At 37.9% G+C, this 20,451-nt stretch overlaps 1 protein-coding gene across 4 annotated transcripts in view; it reads right to left on the bottom strand.

The window, feature by feature from the left end:
• USP32 (ubiquitin specific peptidase 32) overlaps positions 1-20,451 on the bottom strand; it is a 54,225-nt gene that overhangs the window by 29,616 nt on the left and 4,158 nt on the right. For all 4 annotated transcript variants that reach the window (XM_030462240.1, XM_030462241.1, XM_030462243.1 and 1 more), the window contains exons 2-5: positions 9,186-9,313; positions 7,269-7,374; positions 6,596-6,714; positions 3,609-3,768 (exon numbers count right to left, since the gene is read on the bottom strand). In XM_030462240.1, coding sequence (XP_030318100.1) covers positions 3,609-3,768; positions 6,596-6,714; positions 7,269-7,374; positions 9,186-9,313 — 513 coding nt within the window. The remainder of the gene's footprint in view (positions 1-3,608; positions 3,769-6,595; positions 6,715-7,268; positions 7,375-9,185; positions 9,314-20,451) is intronic.

Genomic DNA, 20,451 nt, shown 5'->3' with positions numbered 1-20,451 from the left:
TTTAACCACTTACTACCAGTTTACTACCACATGGTATTTTATGTATTGCTTGTCCACTAAAAATATGAAAAACTTTCTGATCTCTGATAATTATTTATGGTGTTATTTAACTCAGTTCTAGAAGAATTAAGCTAAGGATGATCAGAAGAATGATAATGTCAAGTAGACCTTAAGCTATAGTATCCATATTGTAATAGAAGAACAAGTAAACATTTTCAGCAAAAATACATATCTGAGAAACTCTAAACCTATTAAAAATGAGTTAATTTAAAATCAGCTGCTAACTGGCAGTCAGGTTGCACAGCAGTGATAAAAACTAAAAAGAAGCACCCTTCAGCTTAATGCCCCTTCCATGAAATGCTCCTTATTACACAGGTAGCAAGCCAAGAACAATTCTCCATCTTATAAAATGAATTTTTAAGCACAATTTTCACTCTGAGCACTATTTATTGCTATTTTTATACGACCAGAATTAACTAAGTATTTCAATATATTTTAAAGCTTTCATTTTTTACCCACCTACTGGTACAATCCTCTCTGGTTCACAACAGCAGAAGCATACCATATTCCCAACATTTTAACTGCAACTTGGTTGGTTTCAGTGTTTACCATGATATCCTCCAGGCAAAACCCAGTGGCAGAGAGAACTCTTCATCATGCACCAGCTGAGCCAGAACCAGAGACCAAATGCCTCAAGCCCAGCCACTGGTTCTGACTAAAACAGCCTTGTTTGATGCTTTCAAACCACTCCACAGAAGATTCTGGGACCTGGGCAGAGAGAGCTGCTTTGCAAGACATAAAATAGCCTGGGAACTAAGAGGATAACAAAGTGGGAAGATGCAGATTAAGTGACACTGAGGCTTTTCCTCACTGGCCTCCTCTGCTGCAATACTGCCAGCTTCTCTTTTTTTTTTTTTTCTTTTAATTTCCCTAATTGAAAGCCAGACACTCAGAGAAGTGAATATTAAAACTTGAGCTGAGATCTTTGTGTGTCAGGCACAACTATCCAGGCACTGGTCCAGCAGAACACAGATTCTCAGAGCCTGAGGATGGGAACACATCCCCAAGAGGTACTGAAGACTACAGGGCCCTCCCCACACACTCAGAAAATAACACAGATGGAAATTTGCTTTTAAAGGCACCTTTAATAAAACAAATAGCTTCAGATTTTTTTTCTAGTGGCTTTCCATACATCATTAAGAGGGGTTGTTTCAAACCCAAGTGGGCAAGCCACAGAGCATGTATTTCACACACAGCCAGCCTCTTCATGTGAGCAGATCTCAATTCACTTCCCTTTCACAGACTCACAACCTCATCTCACCAGAAAGCCCTACAGGTTTATAAACCCAGCTCTGCCAGAAGCTGTTACTTCCACAACATTTGGTTTTCATTTTATGCTGTTTCAAAAACTTACTCTTCCATTTCAGCCCTGCTTGTCTGGATATCCAGGACTTCTCTCATCTATTATGTTAAATTAGAGATTACTGTATGTTCTGAAATGTAATTATTATACTGATTACACACTGTCTTACTGCATCTCAGTATCTAAGAGCTGTCAGAAAAAGCAGGAGCATTTGGATGATTTTTCCTAATGACAGAAGAAAGCCTCTTCAATTCTAGGGAAAATCAGGATGCTACTTAATAAGGATTTAGTGGAACAAGAACTGGATAGCAGAGAAGTACAAATTACATGGCCTATCAGTTTGGAACCAGTAAACCCTCTGAGAGATGGAAGTATTCTCCTCATGGAAAAGGATTGAAAACCTGAGTATATAAGCCCATCACATGACACTGGGACACAACAAAATAACACTCATAAAATAAGGCAACAACCACCTAGATTGCAGCAGGAAATATATTTCCAGCCAAAAGAAGCCAACTAGCCAGACCAGGCAACCAAATTACATCCTCCAGTGGCCAAGCAGTGCTGTATTATTATACTACTGCATTTAGACCTTGAGCACCAGAGAAGAAGAGCTGTTTAACTTGTAATTATTAAGGATGTAAAATGATTTAGGGGAACAATCCCTTACAGAAAATGTTAGTTTTACTAGTAGTCTGATAGGATTTAGTTCTGCTTCTCTATTGTGTGCTATTCAAGAAAAAAACATATTTAGAAGAAAAATAATTAAAAAATCATACTAAGAAACTGAGAAAATCCAAACTACTGCTAGTTGGTCTGTGCTTAGGTACCCCTGACACTGGTTTTTGGATCAAAGGGCTAAGAGAAACTTATTTTGGTAGCTTTCTAATGAAATTGTTCATATTTATGACTTAAGTGAAATGGAACAAAATTTTATTAAAAGCAGCAAGTGTGTGCAACTTCATGCAACTTATCAAATTTCTTTTCTAATTATGTATTGAGAAAACCAATTAAAGCCATCTGCATACCAAAATAAATGTTATTTACAAATGGAAAAATAGAATTCCTTTGTTCCCCTGATAGCCTGGCTCATTAAGCAAATTTAAAAGGAGTCACTGAGGCTTTGCAATAAAATGTTGGCTGTCAGTTTCTAAATCAATGTTGATAACTTGCACTTTTTTTTATCACTGCCTTTTTTCATGTCTCTGATGTCTTACACAGGATGTTTCATGGGAAGCACACTGTGAGGAGGTGAGGTTTGGTAGCAGGGCCTGAAGCTTGAGCCAGGAGAGGGCGTGCTCAGAGGGAAGGAACTGTCAGAACAGACACTCAGCTGGGATTAAACACTTCTGTAATAAATTGTTTCTTCTTTAGGTTCACCTGATAGACTGCAATCACCAAACTTAAAAAACCAAAACAGCAAGGCCCCAAGTATTCATGGGTCACTGCAATTACTTCCAAGTGCTCAAGAAGAAAATCTGTGAGAGTACAAACCTCAACCAGGTTGCTCACATCACTGACTAAAGCAAACACCCTTCTAGTGATACCAAACTCCTTTAGTTGCCTTACTGTAATGTATGCTTGCATTACACTTGCCCTTTAAATATAATTTATTAGCCTTTTGCTTTCACATTTAATTTAAAAAACAGCTACACCTTCTTATATATTCGTATAGACAAAAGGAAGCATTTGTTCTTTGGAGATTATTCCTAGATGCAAACCCTGAGGAGGCTTCTCTTCAGTTAACTTGGTTCACTGATATATCACATGCCAGCAACACCACTTATTTTACTGCAGAAAGCAAATTAAAAGGCAATACTTGTTTTTGAAATGAGCATTATTTTCAGAACTGTCTCTTTAGTTTTACAATCCACTAATTAAGACTGACCAAATACAAAACAAGTAATAATCTCCAATAGATTTGTCAAAGAGAAGATATTTTCCTTTTTATTTTTTTTTCAATTTGCTTGGTAGCAAACCTCCCACAAGAAGTGTTGTACTCTCAGTATTTTTATCTCCTAAAAATAATGACCCCTGGTGTCCTTGTACTTCACAATGTTCTACAGGTCACAGCAAAAAAAGCAGAGAACAAATCAGCACAGAGAAGAAACTTAATCTCACTGAACAAAACTGCATCTCATCAGAGTAGTGAGATGTAATGAGCAACTATGTCAAGGCAACAGTTTCATGTGTGAACTCTGAAACAGGTTTTTGAAATGTGCATAATAAAACATTGTTTACTTACAGTGTGTGACTCCAGCCAGGGTTTGATAGAAGGTGGGGGTATCACTGTCATCAGTGAGTGTCACATACACACCTCCAGAGAGCAGCCAACGGGAGAAGGTGAAAGCATCTTTGTTGTGCAGTAGCCAAACCCTGAACTTCTCATAGTTGACCTTTTCACCCTGCAAGAAAAACATGAAAAATTGAGCTTTCCTCAATTTTCCTCTGCTTTCTCAGTCCCAGTAAACAGGAACCCATCCAGCTCTATGGACATGAATTGCAACAATCACCTATGAAAATAAGTACTAAACTGATTTTTTTTTTCTCTGGTGCTTCGCCTGTTTTTCCATTTCATTCTGAAATACAGCACTGGGATGGAAATTAGACTCCTCTGCTCTCTCTGCATTTCAGCCACCCACTCAATGTGGCCCTTGGAAAGTCATTTACTCTGAACCTCAGGTTAAAAAGATTAGAAAAAAAAATTATTACTTAGAGCTCAAAGTAACAGAGGTTATTTCTATGAATTTAAAGTTATTATGATAGATAAAAGCTCTTATGTGCCAAATAACAGGTGCCATAAAATCACAAACATCCTGTTTGATCTGCACAAGTACATAAACACCTAAAACAGAAAAATTAGATTTGTGAATAACTAAGGGTATGATTAATTGCTACCAGTTTTTTGCCTCTGTTGACCAAAACCCACTTTGGACCATACATGTAAATGTGGCACCCACTCAGCCTCTCCTACTGGATGCTGCATGTATCTGCCTGCTCAGGAATACATAAAAACTAAAGATTCAGAGTTTAAATGCTGGAGAGGCTGTTTAAACCATTTAGTTGAATGGTTTCCAAGATGTGGCCATGAAAGCATAGGAATCAGCAGACTGATTTCTACACGACCTACAAAACTAACTGAAATAAAACCAAACCCATTATCAGCAGACAAACTCATCATATGGAAAACCTCATCTCCATGGGAAATAAAGAGGGGCCTGCAAAGTGAAAGGGATTTCGAGTCATTGACTACCTAAATTCCCCTAATATCACAGATCATTAAACTTCACTGAATTACACCTCTGCAGATCCCAACAATTTGCATTTGGCCATGGACTACCTGCAACAGCCAACTGCAGAAAATTGAAAACCTACTGCTTCCTTTGCCAGCTTGCTCCAAGGGTTCATCACCATCACTGCTGAAACATTTGCTCCTTATTCCAATCCTAACAGATTATTTCAGGTTCCAGATGCTCCTCCTGTTTATGCCTTTTTTTTCCTAGACTAGAGTGTCACATTTTTCTCTAGCAAATACATGCAGAAATATCCCAATACCCTGAGCTGCTATCACAGACAGCTGCATGGGTATAATTCAAGGAAGCCAAGATGCTACACTGCTATTTCATCATCAGTTTAATCTGTCTATACCCACACCACTGCCTGACAGCATGGTCCTAACTCTCCTCTCACCAGCCCTGCTTCTGATCCTTCATCCCTTCTCTTTTGTTACTGCAATCACATTAGTGCAGTCATGTGGCAAACAGATCTAGCTGAAAAATAACCTACAGGATTAAGAGCTGCAGAAAAAGGGCTTACTTCTCAGCCAGAGCACTCTCCCAATCCAGTGCATCAAGGCATCATATAAACACCTGAGCCAGCACAAAGGTAGAATGAATGACAGTCAGAGAGTAACTGAACAATGTGAACTTTGCAGGGTTTAACCCATTATGGAACCACTTGCTTAAGCAAAAGAAACAAAAAACAACAAAAAAACCCCCTCTCCTGTCATGTTAACAGAGAAGGAAAAAGCAACCCACTAGTATTATTTTTTTTTATTTCTCTAACAGTTTGGACCAGAGGCAACATCATTTTCTTACCACCTGTTCCACTCCACTTTCCCTCTAGTTTTTGCAGTGCCCTTTCTAAATGCAGCAAGAGTTGTGCCACGTTTCACTAAGACTGCATTGTTACAGGAAAAGTTTGGACAGGGGGAAAAAAAAGCAGTTGAAGCAAGTAATGTTTACAGCTGAGCCATGATGGAACTTGAGCAACTAAAGCACTACAGGTATCACTGAATTTGTTTCCTGTACTTCACAAACAAGAGTGAAGGAAACTCAAGTATATATTTAAAGCTTGTACTTTTAGATGAGTACATGCAATAATTCTGAAGAACAGACCTATAAACATCATCCTTGAAAGCAGAAACTCATCTGCCACAGGGCAGGAAGGAAGGCCCACAGCAGGAGCACTAAACTTTCTCACTCTGCAGCAATGACCCAGTGTGACTTACAGGCCAGTAAATCCTGCTGAGTGGGTTATTACACTATTTTCATTTTAAAAGAAAAATCAATACACAGCATTTTCTTGAACGGGAAAATGGTCTGAAGCCAGATTGATACTTCTTTTCCTGCAAGTCTTCATAAAATATTTCTGGATTTCTTCGACAGTGTGCAATTAACTTTTAGGGTGTAATTCATCAGGCCATATTGATGGGCAATCACAAAGAAGAAATACTGAAGTTTGTCAGCTCCAGAAACTGGACTGCAGTACACATATGATTTATGATTCCAGCCAAGAATGAAGAATGCAATCACTGCCTGCAAAGCCAACATGATACCACTGCCAGATTAAATGAGTCTGCCTCAGCCAACGCCCATAACCCAACTTATCTTCAACACAATAAAATGTAAGGTAATTAAGTAATCTGATATCCACAAATAGAGCTTCTAATCAACCAGTTTTTCAGTGGAATGTATAATGATTGCTAGATTTTGCTGATTATATCCACTGATAACAAATGAAGCAACCAAAACATTTACACACTAAGCTGCTATCCACATGCAATACAAACTACATATAATAACATAAAACTCTAAGATTTTACCCAACCTAAACAAGGTCAACCTGTTCCCATACATGCATGACCATGGATATGTCAGAGAAAAGCAAACTACCCAATGTCATTTTCACCTGTTTTTGTAAATGCAATAGGATAAAAGTTGGATGAAATACCTCAGAGAAACATTTCTTGAGTGACTCTGGGATTTTCCCATCAACCACAAGCAGCATCTTCTCCATCTCTTCACGGACAACATAACTCCCAGATTCATTAGAAAAGAGACTGAAAATATCTGAGGAAGCAGAGATATGTTTAAGTAACTATGGGAGATACAGTTTTTCAACTGTTAAGTTTACAGCTAGCTGAGAATGTCAAAGGCTATGCATCAACTGGGACTAAAAGGACTAAAAACTAAGCTGATTCCATATCAATATAGCTCATCAAGGTTTAAGTCAAGAAAGTCTCTTTTACCATTGTCTGCTAATCAAAAGGAACATAAATACTATCAAGGCAGATTGAGAAAAAAGACAAAACAACAGAAGTCAGTAGGGAAATGCTTTAATTTGTTTTGAAAAATATCAGTGCCACCCTCCTTCCTCTGCCCACATAGAGTGCTCAACAATCTTTCTGTAGGATCCTAACATTTACATTCATGATGACTTAAATGTTTCATGTTGGTGAGTACAGAAAACAAAAATGCACTGAATTTCAAAATACACAGCTAAAAGTGTCTAAAAAATTACTGGTTTTATTGGCAAATGTATGCCCTGGTAACATACCAAAATAGCATATTTTACACTCTCTATCCACCACCCTGCTGTTACTGTTGTTAAGTTCCATACTTACATTTTGCTTTCTCTTCCTCTCTTCCTCTTGTAAGTAGAACTAATCCAACTATCAAGTTATTGAAGTGCAGCCCTTTGGATATTCCTCCAAATGAACAGTAGATAACCTGGAAGAATAAAAGAGAGAAGTTAACAAGTTAATAGGGACAACAGAGATGCCAGAACTAAAAGAAACAACTTACACCAAGGATCCTCAGGAGCTTTTTAGTCTCATCACCTCACATTCAGCTAAACATACTTCTACTATTTTCTTACACTTTTGTAGCTCTTCCAGTAAATATAAAATGGCATCTCTGGGGTCTTTTATTTTATGAAACACAGGGATATTCCAAGAACAGTAATATTTTAAAAAAGGTTATAATCCAATGAATACAGCTTCTTGCTTGCTCACTCAGTTCTCCAGACAGCCCAATGTTACAATGCAGTGAAATAAGGAGGAAACCAATCCTCAGCACTCTGAAAGCCCTTCTGGAGTGAGGCTTTGAACCTGTAGTTTTCCCTATTAAAAATAAATAAATAAATTCCCAAAGAATGCATTTTGTGGCTGCTGACTTGCATATCTGCAGTGGCTGCCATATGGCTCCTTTCAGTCTCTCATGGATATGATGCAGAGCTCAAAACTGAGCCTCAGAACCATCTAATGACAAAGCTCAGACCTGTTTCCTCAGGATCCTCAGCCTGAATGAGCTGGGATTCTACAAAAGGTGCAACAAGGTTAAGTGGAACAAGAAGGAAGTTACTGGAACCAAAAGCCCTCTGGCTGCCACTTCCTTCCCCAGTAATAACAGCAGTCACAAAGCTGCAGCCAGAATCCTCAAGCAAAGGAAGGGGTGGAAGAGGAGGGTTGAACACCCTGCATGTGACTGAGTCACTCCTGTACCTCAGGTGGAGTTTCCACCTCAAGGAAAAATTCAGCCAGGACTGGGAGTGACCAAACAAAACCAGCCATGGGCCTGTCAAGGGAACTGGGTAGATCTAAGTGACACAGGGCTGAAGTAACAGAATTTTTTAAAAAATCTAAAGACAGACAAGCTACATCAGATTTACTACTTCAACTGCCTTTAAGTTTTGTCTATGAAAATGTGGAAAAACTCCTACTTGTTGCCTGCCCAGCAACAGGACACACTAGAATTCATTTGCAGAATGTATTCTAAACAACTGTACAAGTCTTGGGCAACAAAGTTCTCAAATCCTTTCACCTGTGTATCACAGTTTCACCAGACACAATGCTGAAGCAGACACTCTTCTTGGTATGGTTCTGTGTTACCTCCAATAAATCCTCCCCTTGTCCACCCATCAAGCTATGAATTCTCATTGCTATCCACTAAGGACTATTAAAAAATGACTGAAGGCAAGAACATAAAAATGAGGCTGATAATACAGAAGGATCTAATTCTACAGAAAACATTATATAGGATCCACAGCTTCGTTCTGCTCTAAGACACAGCACTACCCAAATACTACCCACAGGGTGCTCACATCATCCTCTTCAATTACTGAAGTTCAATCCATTTGCAAATGCTAGAAGGGCTGAATTATTAAAAATAAATTTGTGCTTTATGTGGACACAATGACTGTATAAGCTTCACAGACAATGTCACAGCAGAGATTTGAATTCCACACTTCTAATCATTCTGATTTCACAAGATGCCTTCCAGGCTACACTGCCCATGTAAGCAAATCACCTTTATATTACATTCAAATAATGACTTCTTAAAAATAGCTCTGGTGAACACTGCAGTTTAAGTCTTAGTATAGCTATTTTTATTTTAAAAAATTAACAAAACACAAAGAGCCCAAAACAGAATACTTATATTTCATGCTAACAGGACTTCCAAGATAAAATATATATATATATAAATAAATGAGAAAACACTGCTTTTCTTTCACAGATTTTAATAAATTAGATATGGATTACCTCAGCAACTTTTGGAGGGACTCCATCACCAAGAACTTCCCTGATGAAGCACTGTTGAGTCATATAATATGAGAGTCCACAAGTTCTCTTGAAAGCATCTTTCAGTCGCTTCAGCTCTATGTCTGTAACTGGTGAGTGAGACAGGAGAAAAAAGTTTTGGTCAATAAAGATGCCACAGAGATGTAATTCCTTAAAGACTCTCAAAAATCCTATACACCTTACTTTTGCTTTTACAGTAAGAAGACAGGACAAAATTAAATGCATTACTGCACCTAAATACTGCACTTTCTCCAAAAAAGTGAAGCATCCCTACAGTCAACATCAATGATTACAACAGTTCACTGACTATGACAGTATATTATCATTTGTTCTAAATTAACCACCATTACTGCCACACAAAAGGAAAATAAGCTGGCTTAATGATCACTTTTACATTATATATAAGCCAGATAAATGATCTGTAACCAAGAGTGGAGAATATTATTAAAAGCAGCTCCAACAGAATGCTTCAAGCATTTTCATCTAGCAACCACTCTACTTTTCTGTATTAAAAGAAAAAAAACAAAACAAACACAAACCAATCACAAGTTACATGCTTAAACACAGTACAGTGAAGCATGAATTAAATACTATAATTAAACTTTGGACGAAATGCAATCCCTCACCTAGGATTTCCTTGCACAGCCAGGATCTGATTGCCAGCTAAAATCTGTTTGAACTTGCTCCCAACTAAATGTTAAAAGTTTTATGACATCCCATTGTACTTGCTTATGAGGTTCCTGAAAAGCAGTCCTTGCTTTCAGATTTTACAAGCATAAAGCAAATTTTAAAGCAAGTGTTTGAGAAGTGCAGTATCTGACTGAAAATAAACAACTCCTTTGTCAAAAATCAAGTTGCAGAGAACAACACATTCTGACCTGGATCACACAGAAGTTACCCTTAGTACAGAAAGAGATATTTATCATCTAGGAGCCAAAAGAACTGATGCTGTAGGTGATAGCAATCTCACTGTATTTATAGTAAGGCATTTGCCTTCTCCTGATATAACAAAAGCCAGACAGAAACAACCCTGACATGGCTAAAAGCTTGTCAAGCTTTTTGTCAGTCAAAAGAAAACAGAACACTTGAGGGCTTCATCCAAGCTTCTACACATTTCAATTAATTCAGTCATCAAATAAAAAATCACTCCTTAAATCACACTGAAACATTCCTTCCTAATTTTAATCCTAGTCAACACTGAAACAGATTAGTGACTTCATTTAACTGGTGTGTGCAAAGCCAGAAATTGGGTTTTAGAATTTTATTAGGGTACATTTGACCAGAAAAACAAAAAAAAAATCAGTGTAACTAAGAGATAAACCTAAAATGTGAACAAAAGAGCAATGGTGCTATCAGTTTACATGGATCTGACAAAGACCTCCTCGAGTTCCCACCATCACATCTTGTTCTAGTGAAACAAGCATATTTTATATGGCAGAAGAATATTGGTGTAATATAACCTGGCTTCTATGGTGTTTCAGTTTCACTATTTCATACTGACATCTGTCAGTGGAATCACTTTCTCAGTGTCTTCACATGTGATGCTTTTTTTCTTAGGCAAACCAATTAAGTTTTCTTCCAAGATTTTCCCCAGCTAACTGGAAACAGACTTTTTGATACAATATTTACAACCTGAAGCGATGTTTTCCACATTCCCCAGCTCTTCTGAATTAGGGAAACAGGAAGCAAAATGAAGATGCTGCAAAGAGAGTGACCCTTGGGTCACAGCCTTCCCTCCAAACATGTGCAAGAAATTACCAGGAGTGCTGGAAATCAGAAGGATGCTTCACCTCCTCTCCCTCCACACTTCTCATGCACAGTGTAGTGACAGCAAAGTCTCAGCCAACAGGAACAACTCCCTGCCATATGTTTAATGAGTAAAAGCTTGGGATTGCTATAGGACATAAAAAATGGGAGATATTGGCTTCAATATTTTGGCAAGGCAAAGCAAACAACCTAGACCCTAGACAAAATCTAGCAACCATTCTTTGAGGAAAATAATTTATTGTATTTCTTTTATCTGCATGAGCACACACACACTTAACAAAACAGACTCCATTCTGGTTTTTCTCCCCCTCCATTAATTTCTTTGAACTCCTCACCTGTTAATCCAATCTGCTCTGTGGTCATTTGGCACAAATTTTATTTACAAACGAAGCATTAACTAACCAGATGCTTACAGCTTTACAGATATTACAATGGACTTTCAAATCAAACATTTTCAGGAGACAACTGCCAACAACCACCTAAGAAAAGACCATTCCCAAGCTGCTGTCATTAGACAGGCACTACACTACCAGATGCCACTGTTGCTGTGTTCATAACCTGACAGTGAAAAATACAACATGTAAGACTTCCTAAAATGCATTTGTGGCAGCCAGCACAGCAAAAATCATCTCTGTGTTGCTCCTACCAATAACTGGTAGCACAACCCCCATTTTATGGCAGAGAAAGCAATTTGATTGGAACTGCACACCCAACCTTTACCTCTCAAAACTACAGCAGCTAACTTCTTACTCTGAGGTTCTTCTTGAAAAATAATCAAGCAATTTTCAGTAGTCAGATACTGTGTTCTAATTCTTAAAATTGTATTCACCTGCTTCCAAAACCCACCACTGAAACAAGTGGGGTTTTTCCACAAAAGGAAAATGACTGTCACTCTGTGTAGGCAACTTTCAAGAGCACAAAGCTCCTGTCTGCTACCTTGGCTGGATGGTTTCCAATAAAGTTCAAGAGAGTTTAACAGAAGATTAGTGCTGCTTCCAGCTCTCCAGGGAATATTCAAGCTCCAATTTGTTTAATAAAGTTTAAATGAAACCATGCAACCTCAGCTAAAAATGTCACTGCAACTTACAGTAATTGTAACAAACCCTCAGCTCACTCAACTGCTGAGGATATTTTTAGTTTAACAGTGTTACTTAAACTTAAGGCTGTTTATATGGGTTTAAGACTCTGCTATGTTTTTAAGCTCACATCTATCCAGGCAATGATTTGTGTGAGGCCTTTTAAAACAATCCCATGCTGGAAACCACTGCTTTCATTCCATGTATTTATTGCCAACTCATCGTGGAGTTTTTAGAATAAAACTGTGTTTGAAGCTCAAACTATGCAAACCTGAATGCCCAGCTCCAGGCTTCATTTTGCCATCCACATAACCAACTTCTCTCCCCACCTTCCAGCATGTGGCTGCTCTCCAATGTCCTTGCAGAGAAGTCTAAAGATTTACAGACTCACTGAAGAGAAGCAACACCAAAATTTATGGGCAAACATTGGTGCTTAAGACACAACAGTTCACACCTGAATGTTGAGCCTTACAAGAAACAATATTCATTGTAAAGGGGGTTTGTCTACAGGTTAAAAGAAGTGGTTTGTCAGGATTAATGGATTTCTCACAGCTTACATAACATCATTACTATATACCTTCCCTATGACATGTGCAACACCAGTGAGTAAATGCATTTTAAACTCCTATTTCTCAGGAAAGTCAGGCAAACCACAAAAAATACCTTCCTTTATAACGCTGCTTCCCCTACTCTTCAAAATCCAAGCAGGCATACATAAAAATGCAGTGGTCGTACAGATGAGATACAAAATGCAGCTTTCAAAAGGATACAATAAGTACAAAAGCAGAGCATTTGAACTCTTAATACTGCCTGAAATATTCAGGCAAGAGATACTTAACCTCCCCATGTCTTAGTGTCTCAACACTACCATACTACTACACTACCATACTCCAGGGAATACAAATTCTAGTCTACACCAGACAGATGCTGGATAAAGATCTAAGATACTACATGCTACTACCAAGGAGCTGCTTTAACCAGAGCGAGAACCCCAATATTGAACTGAGGGGAGGTGGGGTTAATCTGCAGTATCTGCTGTGAACTAACAGCCACAAGCACCATCTATAAGAAACCAGACACAGAAGCAAGGCACAAATCTGTTTTCTTTCTCTGGAAAGAGGAGAGGAAAGCAGTGCCTGCTGAAAACAAATCACTGGTTTGGTAACCTCCATCTATACCAGATTCACAGAAGTAACACACACATCATCACTTCCATTAGTATGGGCAGCAGGAACAGCATGAAAAACACGACAGAATCTTTGTCTCAAAAGCTTAAATTACTTCATTCATGTGGCTACATGAAACAAAATTATCCATTCTAGTTTACAGCCCCCTCAAAAAAAGGCAAATATAAGTAACAGACCATAATGTAAAGAATGCTGAAAATCACAGCAGTAGACAAATTATTGAACTAGCAGGAAGAAAAAATAAGAGAGGATAAAAAGTTCAGTTAAGGTGAAGGGTCAAGAAACTTCGAGCTCATCTGACTGAAGTATTTTTAAATGTATCAAGTAGTTGGTACTTTTCCCTATAACTGGAAGCATCAGAATGCCCACAGTACTCTATGAAAACACACACAAAATCTGAATTTCCAACATCACTAGTGGATGCAAAACAGTTTGCTATGCCAGTGCTCCAAGAAGAACACCAAAAAAGCCCTGCAGATCTCAAGCATACACAGCAATTTGCAACCATCAGCAAAACATCACATTTATTCTTTACTAAAAATACCCAAACCTGAATTTTAATAAAACAGACAACTTGATCATCCTTCAGAAAGCAAACAAAATTCACCTAACTCAAGCCCCTTCTGACTTCCAGCTCAGGTTTTAATAATTCTAATATTTTGATTTTAAAGGGACAATTTTACAGGTTCAATATCAACCTCACAGAGCATACAATTCTCTAACCAGACAATTATCTTCCCTGTAATCACTTGCTCAATATTTCCCACAGGAATCTTCATCCTAGTTATACATGGAAATTTTATTACTTTTTTCATTAGTCTTTATTTTGACTTAATGGCTGCGGTTATGAAGTTGTCAAGAACCAAAGCAATTACTAAAAAGCTTCAAAGAGGTAAAAATTGCAAGTGAAGAGAAAACATGTTTGGGAAGAACCCCAGATAGAAAGAACACACTGCAGAATACAATTGAGACAAATGAACCAGCTATGACTCAAAAGCCAACCTCCACACCCACTCACCCCTGCCAGAAAGGAATCCACTGGAGAATATTTTGGGGGAAAACAGACAAAAAAATTAATCCACTCTCAGGGCATCTTTCCTAACTAGAGTATCAAAAATGGCACTACTCAAATTATAGAGTGGATCTCACTAATGGTTAAACTTCTGATGACATTTACCAATATTTACGGGTACCAGCAACACAGTTTCGATATTAAAAAAAATAACAATCAAACTATTCAATCCAGTTGCATTTTTTTGCTCCTATTTATTCTTTGCTTTTTGGTAGCAATAGCTCATCCTGGTTCATAAAGCTCTCCCTGGTTCTATTAGACCAAACCATAATGCATATCAAAGGTTTAACATCTTGTGTGCAGAGAGTGGAAGATTTTGTTATTACAATAGGATTTGCCAATTTTCTGTAACATGAATACTTAGCATTTATGTGATGCTTTTAATCTTCAAAGAGCTTACTATCTCCCCATTACCACCCTCAAAAAGAATGCCATTAAGTATTATTAGCCTGTTTTATCCATCTGTAAAGTATCTCCACCAGGGCACACTCACTGTCACACTGCTGTTAGGATGATGTTTGCTTCAAGCAAAGCTCATCAGGACAGGTTCTGTGACAACCCTCCCCATCGGAGCAGTGTGGGGAGGAATTACTACATAATAGCCCCAGCAGTGAAATAATCCTTCCACCACCTGAGTACTCAAATCTTACTGGCTGTATTTTATATCCTCAGGAATTAAAGGAGCCTGCTTTTATATGTTTACCAATCCAATCCTGTAAGCCAGGGAAGACACCTGAAAAAAGCTGAAAAATCAGAAAACTCTGCAGTTGGTTAAAGTAACTTCTACCATGCTTACAGCTGCAAATTGAAGTAAAATGGGCTGCAGTAGTAGGGACAGAAGTAATTGGTGTTATCAATTAAAGAACTGATCACTTCATCCTCAGAGACTGAACCAAACCACTTCTAGCCCTGATCAACCACAGGGCACACAGCCCCTTGCCAGAGCACTCATCCTTTCTTCCAAGATGAGGTGTTGCTACCCTTCTAGAGGCTCTGAGTAAATAAATAGTGAGGCTGGAGAAGGGAAAACACACTGAGCTAGCTGATCAGCACAGCTTGAGTATGTATGTTAGGGTTCCTGTACATATATTTATGGCCCCTTCCTCCTTTAGCCTATCTACAGTGCCTACTCCTTGTGTAAAGAACAGGATGAGTTTACACAACACATTTGCACAACTATTCCTTCAGCAAGGTGATTAGAAGTCAACCCTGAAGTGCAGGTAACACACAAAAAAATGGGGAATTTGTTAGTGACAAAAAGATTGATTATACTTCTTTAGGAAAAGGGACGTTGTTAGCAGCCAGATTAGAAAACAGGGATCAAAAAGTTCTTAGATTGCTTTTCCACTGATAACCATCTTCATTAACATCCTCACAAAGTACACAGCAAACCATAAAGCTGCTTCTGAAAGCAATGCTGCCTCAGCTACACCAAGTGCAAATCCACCTTTGTAATGATTTCACTGAAATTCAGGCTTTAACCATATGACAATGTCAGGGAAAACATGGCAAAAATCATCTTGACAACACTAGGAAATTTCCAGTGCAGGATAAGATTTTGTTTCTGGATTACACCGAACAACTAGAAAGATGGATGGAAAGGAAGTGCTTCTTCAGCCCAGAATAGATTAATGATGCCATATTCAAGTTCATTTTTAGAACTAATTTAATCTGCAAAACTGAAGTTCTCATAATTACTGTCCCAATACTTTCAGTTCTTTTTCTCTGCATCTACAGAATTATTAAATCTGGCACTTCATGTTCTGCTTAGGTTTCTTCCACATTTTTTTCATTCAAGGTTTCAGAATTTTAAAAGTAAAATTTTCCCAAGTAATACAGTAAAATTGCTCACTTAAAACAGCTGTCAAAAAAACTCCAAGTAAACAGCTAAATCAGTCTTATGATCATCTACACAGTTCCACTGAGACAGTAGAATAAACCTGTTCAAGTACTTCTGTTCAAGAGTTGCTGCCAAAGTAGTCTGCCACAGGACAAAACCTGAGCAATTCCATAAACTGAGATAAGGAAGATCAACTCAAAACACAAAAGAAGCATAGGCATACATTCCCTATTAAATACTTAACATGAATTAAACTGTATGAGTGGATGACAAGTGGAAGACTAGCTTGAAAAAGGCAGATACAGTGTGAATAAAAAACATAGCTTGTGAGGAAGAATTCCAAAGGGCTTGTAGTAGGTTTTATTTTTAAAGGATGGAGAATACATCTCTATGCAGAATGCCAATTATCTCTTATTTTGGGCTGCTGACATCACCTCTCAGAACTTCCAGGTCCAATTGAGACTCTAAACTAAGCAAAGAAAGTTTCAAGGTGTTAAAAATCATTACGTAGAAGAGAAATGCTAAGTATTGTTACACAGCTAAGCTGACAACACTGAAGCTATATAGGCACAGTCACCACTAACAAAATACCACATCCCTGAAGAGATCACAAAAGAGGACCTGCATTAGGATTTTGCCACTTTTTAGGCAAGCAGAGTATTTTTATTCCAGTAAGTGCTAGCAATAAGGTAGTATCCAAAGGTTTGTGGATTGGGCTCATTCAAACTCTTCGGAAGAATCTACCTTAATGGATTCTTCTGTCACATTCATCTTTGCCCAAAGGCTTCATTGTCTCATTATGTAAATGACCTTTTCATATGAAAATTAAATGTTAAAAGATGTTTTCTGTAGTCCTTCAATACTTCAAATATCAAATGGATACTCACAGTAATTCAGATTAAGTATAATTTAAAGAAAAGGCAACTGCTTCAAGCAATGTAACAAATGAAATAACTTGTTTTAAAAATACTTCAAAATTTAAAGTCTTATTTAGAATTAGCCTCCAGATCTTTCTTTCCTATAGAGAAACTTACACTAGGAAATCACCTTACCCTGTAAGGCTCCACCAAAACATCTCCTGGTGCACTCCCAGTCCCTCCCAGTCAGCAATGCTGCAGCTCTCAACCCAAGCACCCAACCTGCCCCAGTCACACTCAGCTGGATGCACAGCTCCCTGCTGAGCAGATCTTGAAAATTAATAACTACTGTTAAATAACTCAACTAAGTACCTCTGATTTAAGCAGTCCTTGAAATAATGTCAGTGAATAGAAACAATTCTGGTGTTTGAAAACGTAACACTTGTTCTGCCCCTCCTCCATTTCTTTTACTGTATGCTCACTGTATTTTTAATTTCTTTTTGGATGAAAAAAGAGCAGGATCGTTTTGAAAATAATTAGTAGCTAAGTCATACAGATGCCATGACAAGAGCTCAAGGACATACAACTCATTAGACATACCTGGAAGTCCCCATATACCAAATTACATGGAACGAACGAATGAATTCACAACCTAACCAAAAATATGCTTGATTTTCAGAAGATACTCTGACATTTTCTAAATGACAGATATTAGCAACACGTTTTCTTCAAATACAGAAAAATCATAATCAGTCCTATCACACAGAAGCAGCTGTACAATAATCTTTATTTCTAGAATTAAACAGACATATCATGCCTCACCTAATCACCTCACTTGCTAATGCTGTGGTTTTTTGTCACTAAGCTTGTCATCCCTCCACAGGCTCATTTTTTTAATGTGATTTCATTTTTCTGAGTACTGGAGAACTGAATGCCTTATTTTATAAAATCAGATAACAGGCTGGCTTCCCTTTAAGCAGAAGAAAGGGGATGAGGGCTGCTTTACTTATTTCTCCCTCAGTGCCAGGAGCCAGAAAGCCTGATAGTGTTACAGGTCAAGTACAACAGGACTGAAGTAGCCCCCTCTTGAGTTTGTTTTTTTTTCTTTCCTTTCACATTTCATTAGAGATGCTTCACATAATTTTGAAAAGCTTCCCAGTTTCTATTTTTGTCTTGTTTTATTTTCTCTGTAGGACACTGACAAGCAGACTCAGGACCCTGACGTTGTATTTCACAAAAACAAAGCTTTCCAAAATTGAAGATGAACAGCAATATTTCATAGAATCTATCAGGTTGGGAAGTATTTCAGGTCACCTGGTTTAACCTTGCACTTGAAACTGGGTCAGCACTCAAGACAAGACTGCAGAAGGCAAGGTCCAGGAAGGTCTTGAACATCTCTAAGTTGGAAAGTTTAACAACTTTCTCTGAGTATGTGTATTTAAAAAGTTTTTTAAAAGAAGAAAAAAAAAAAGCCTGCTATTACAGGCATAAAAATTACAAACTTATTAGAGAGAGGTTACCACAACCATAGCTGATTCCATTGATTAAAATACATGGAATAAAGCAGAACAAGAAGAGAGTTACATGAGCTTTGAGATATACAGGCATATAATCTATAAAACGAGTAAGTATTTCGAGTATTCAGTTTTAGTCTACATCAATATAAGAAAATACATTCAGTACCTAATAGCCTCATAGCATAGTGCTAGCTTATATCCAGATATTTAGCCAAGTGAGGATTTGTTCAGCTTATCCTTTAACTTCAAGCCACCATGGCTGGAATGATATTATCTATTTACTCTTATTTGGCAGCTTTCCTGACCATTTTCATTTCACTCTCTACTACCATGCTGACAGGACAAAAATACATCATATATTGAGAGGCTACTTTTATTTAGAGACACAATTCACCTGTCAAAAGTGAAAAAGCCAGAAGGACTCCCAACATTTACTGAATTTCAAGGTTTTGACGGCATTTTGCTTTAAGATGTTCAACTGCTTCTTGTTTATGAAACACCTTTGTTCTTAAATCCTCTTCTATCAGATTTGCACTCTGTGCACATCCAACATTTTCACACTTACTCACCACGTTACTGCAATGCTTGGTACAGCTGGACCTAAAAATTACTAAAAAGCCACTAAAGAATACACGTCCAGCTCCCTCAGAACCACAGCACTCACAGAAGCCTAAGCAGCAATGTTTTCCTCTAAACTCTAGGTTTTCAATTGGTATTTTATAAAGAACTTCTAAAGGCCACAAAAGGCACCTCAGGAAAGGAAACTTACTGTCTGTTGACTTTAGTTCACTACACAAATGTTCCTCATTTCCAGTAGAAAATAACTTGGGCAGTTATAAGGAAGAAGAGGTTGAAAACCACCGACTCCACTTCTCTAAACTTGGAAACTGAAGTAAAAGAAGAGAAAGTGGTCACTGCAGCTCAGCAGGTGAAGAATTAGAGAGGTAACCTCTCTTCTAACAGGAGCCTCTTCATCAATCAGTCTGTGGAAGCTTCAGTAGAATTCCCCAAGTCACTTGTGCAGTGTAGTACATGTTCAGCAGAGACTACTGAGGTATCCTCCCAAAACAAGCACCAGAACTGAATGCCAAAATTGTGAAATAATTACTGCTCTGTGAATTTGAGCAGCAACTTGCAGCTCTACAGATATATAAACAGGAAGTGTGAAGCTATGCATTCATACCTGCTTTAATCATATGACAGAGCCCTAGAGCCATCAAATACTGGCTGACATCACAAGTCTTGCTGTATAATCTAGACTGCCTCAACAGTGGATGCTATTCATTCTGATAGCTAAAAAAAAAAAAAAAAGAAAAAAAAGGCATCTAAGCATTCTCATCACATGCATCTGAAAACTCCAAGCTCCTTAAGCAGAAGGAAAAGCCCTAGAAAACAAGATATCCTGAAGAACTTCCACCTATGGTGTCCTAGCTCTGTCTGTCAAGTATGAGAGAAAGGGAAGTAGAACAATTGCCTTTGAGGCACATGGAGAGAAAAGAATAAACCACTAAAATGGTTCCCTGATCATTTTTTCCTAAAAACACATCTGGGATTTAAAATGTTCATGGTCTAGAATACTAAAAAGGCAGTTTTTTATGGGCTCGAGGGCAAAGCCCATGGTTTTTTTCACCAGGCTGAGATGAAGACAACCTCAAACAGAACACCAGGTATTCACACAAGTTTTCCATCATCCCTTTGTCAGATTTATTACATCTGCACGCTCGAGGATGTTAATGATCAGACACCAGCTATATATGCCTTGATTTAAATAAAACAAATGTAGCTATTTTTCAAATTCAATAAAGACACAAAAGGTCATTAGCAAGATTTATCCTCTGCCCATCACATACCATCAGTCATTACTGCAAAGCATACTAACCAACCTTTTTGTGAATTAAAGCAGGTTTTCCT

The sequence above is a fragment of the Calypte anna genome, chromosome 19 (assembly GCF_003957555.1).
Source record: "Calypte anna isolate BGI_N300 chromosome 19, bCalAnn1_v1.p, whole genome shotgun sequence".
Taxonomy (NCBI): domain Eukaryota; kingdom Metazoa; phylum Chordata; class Aves; order Apodiformes; family Trochilidae; genus Calypte; species Calypte anna.
The sequence above is the reverse complement of the archived record's forward strand: the minus strand, read 5'-3'. Positions and strand labels throughout refer to the sequence as shown.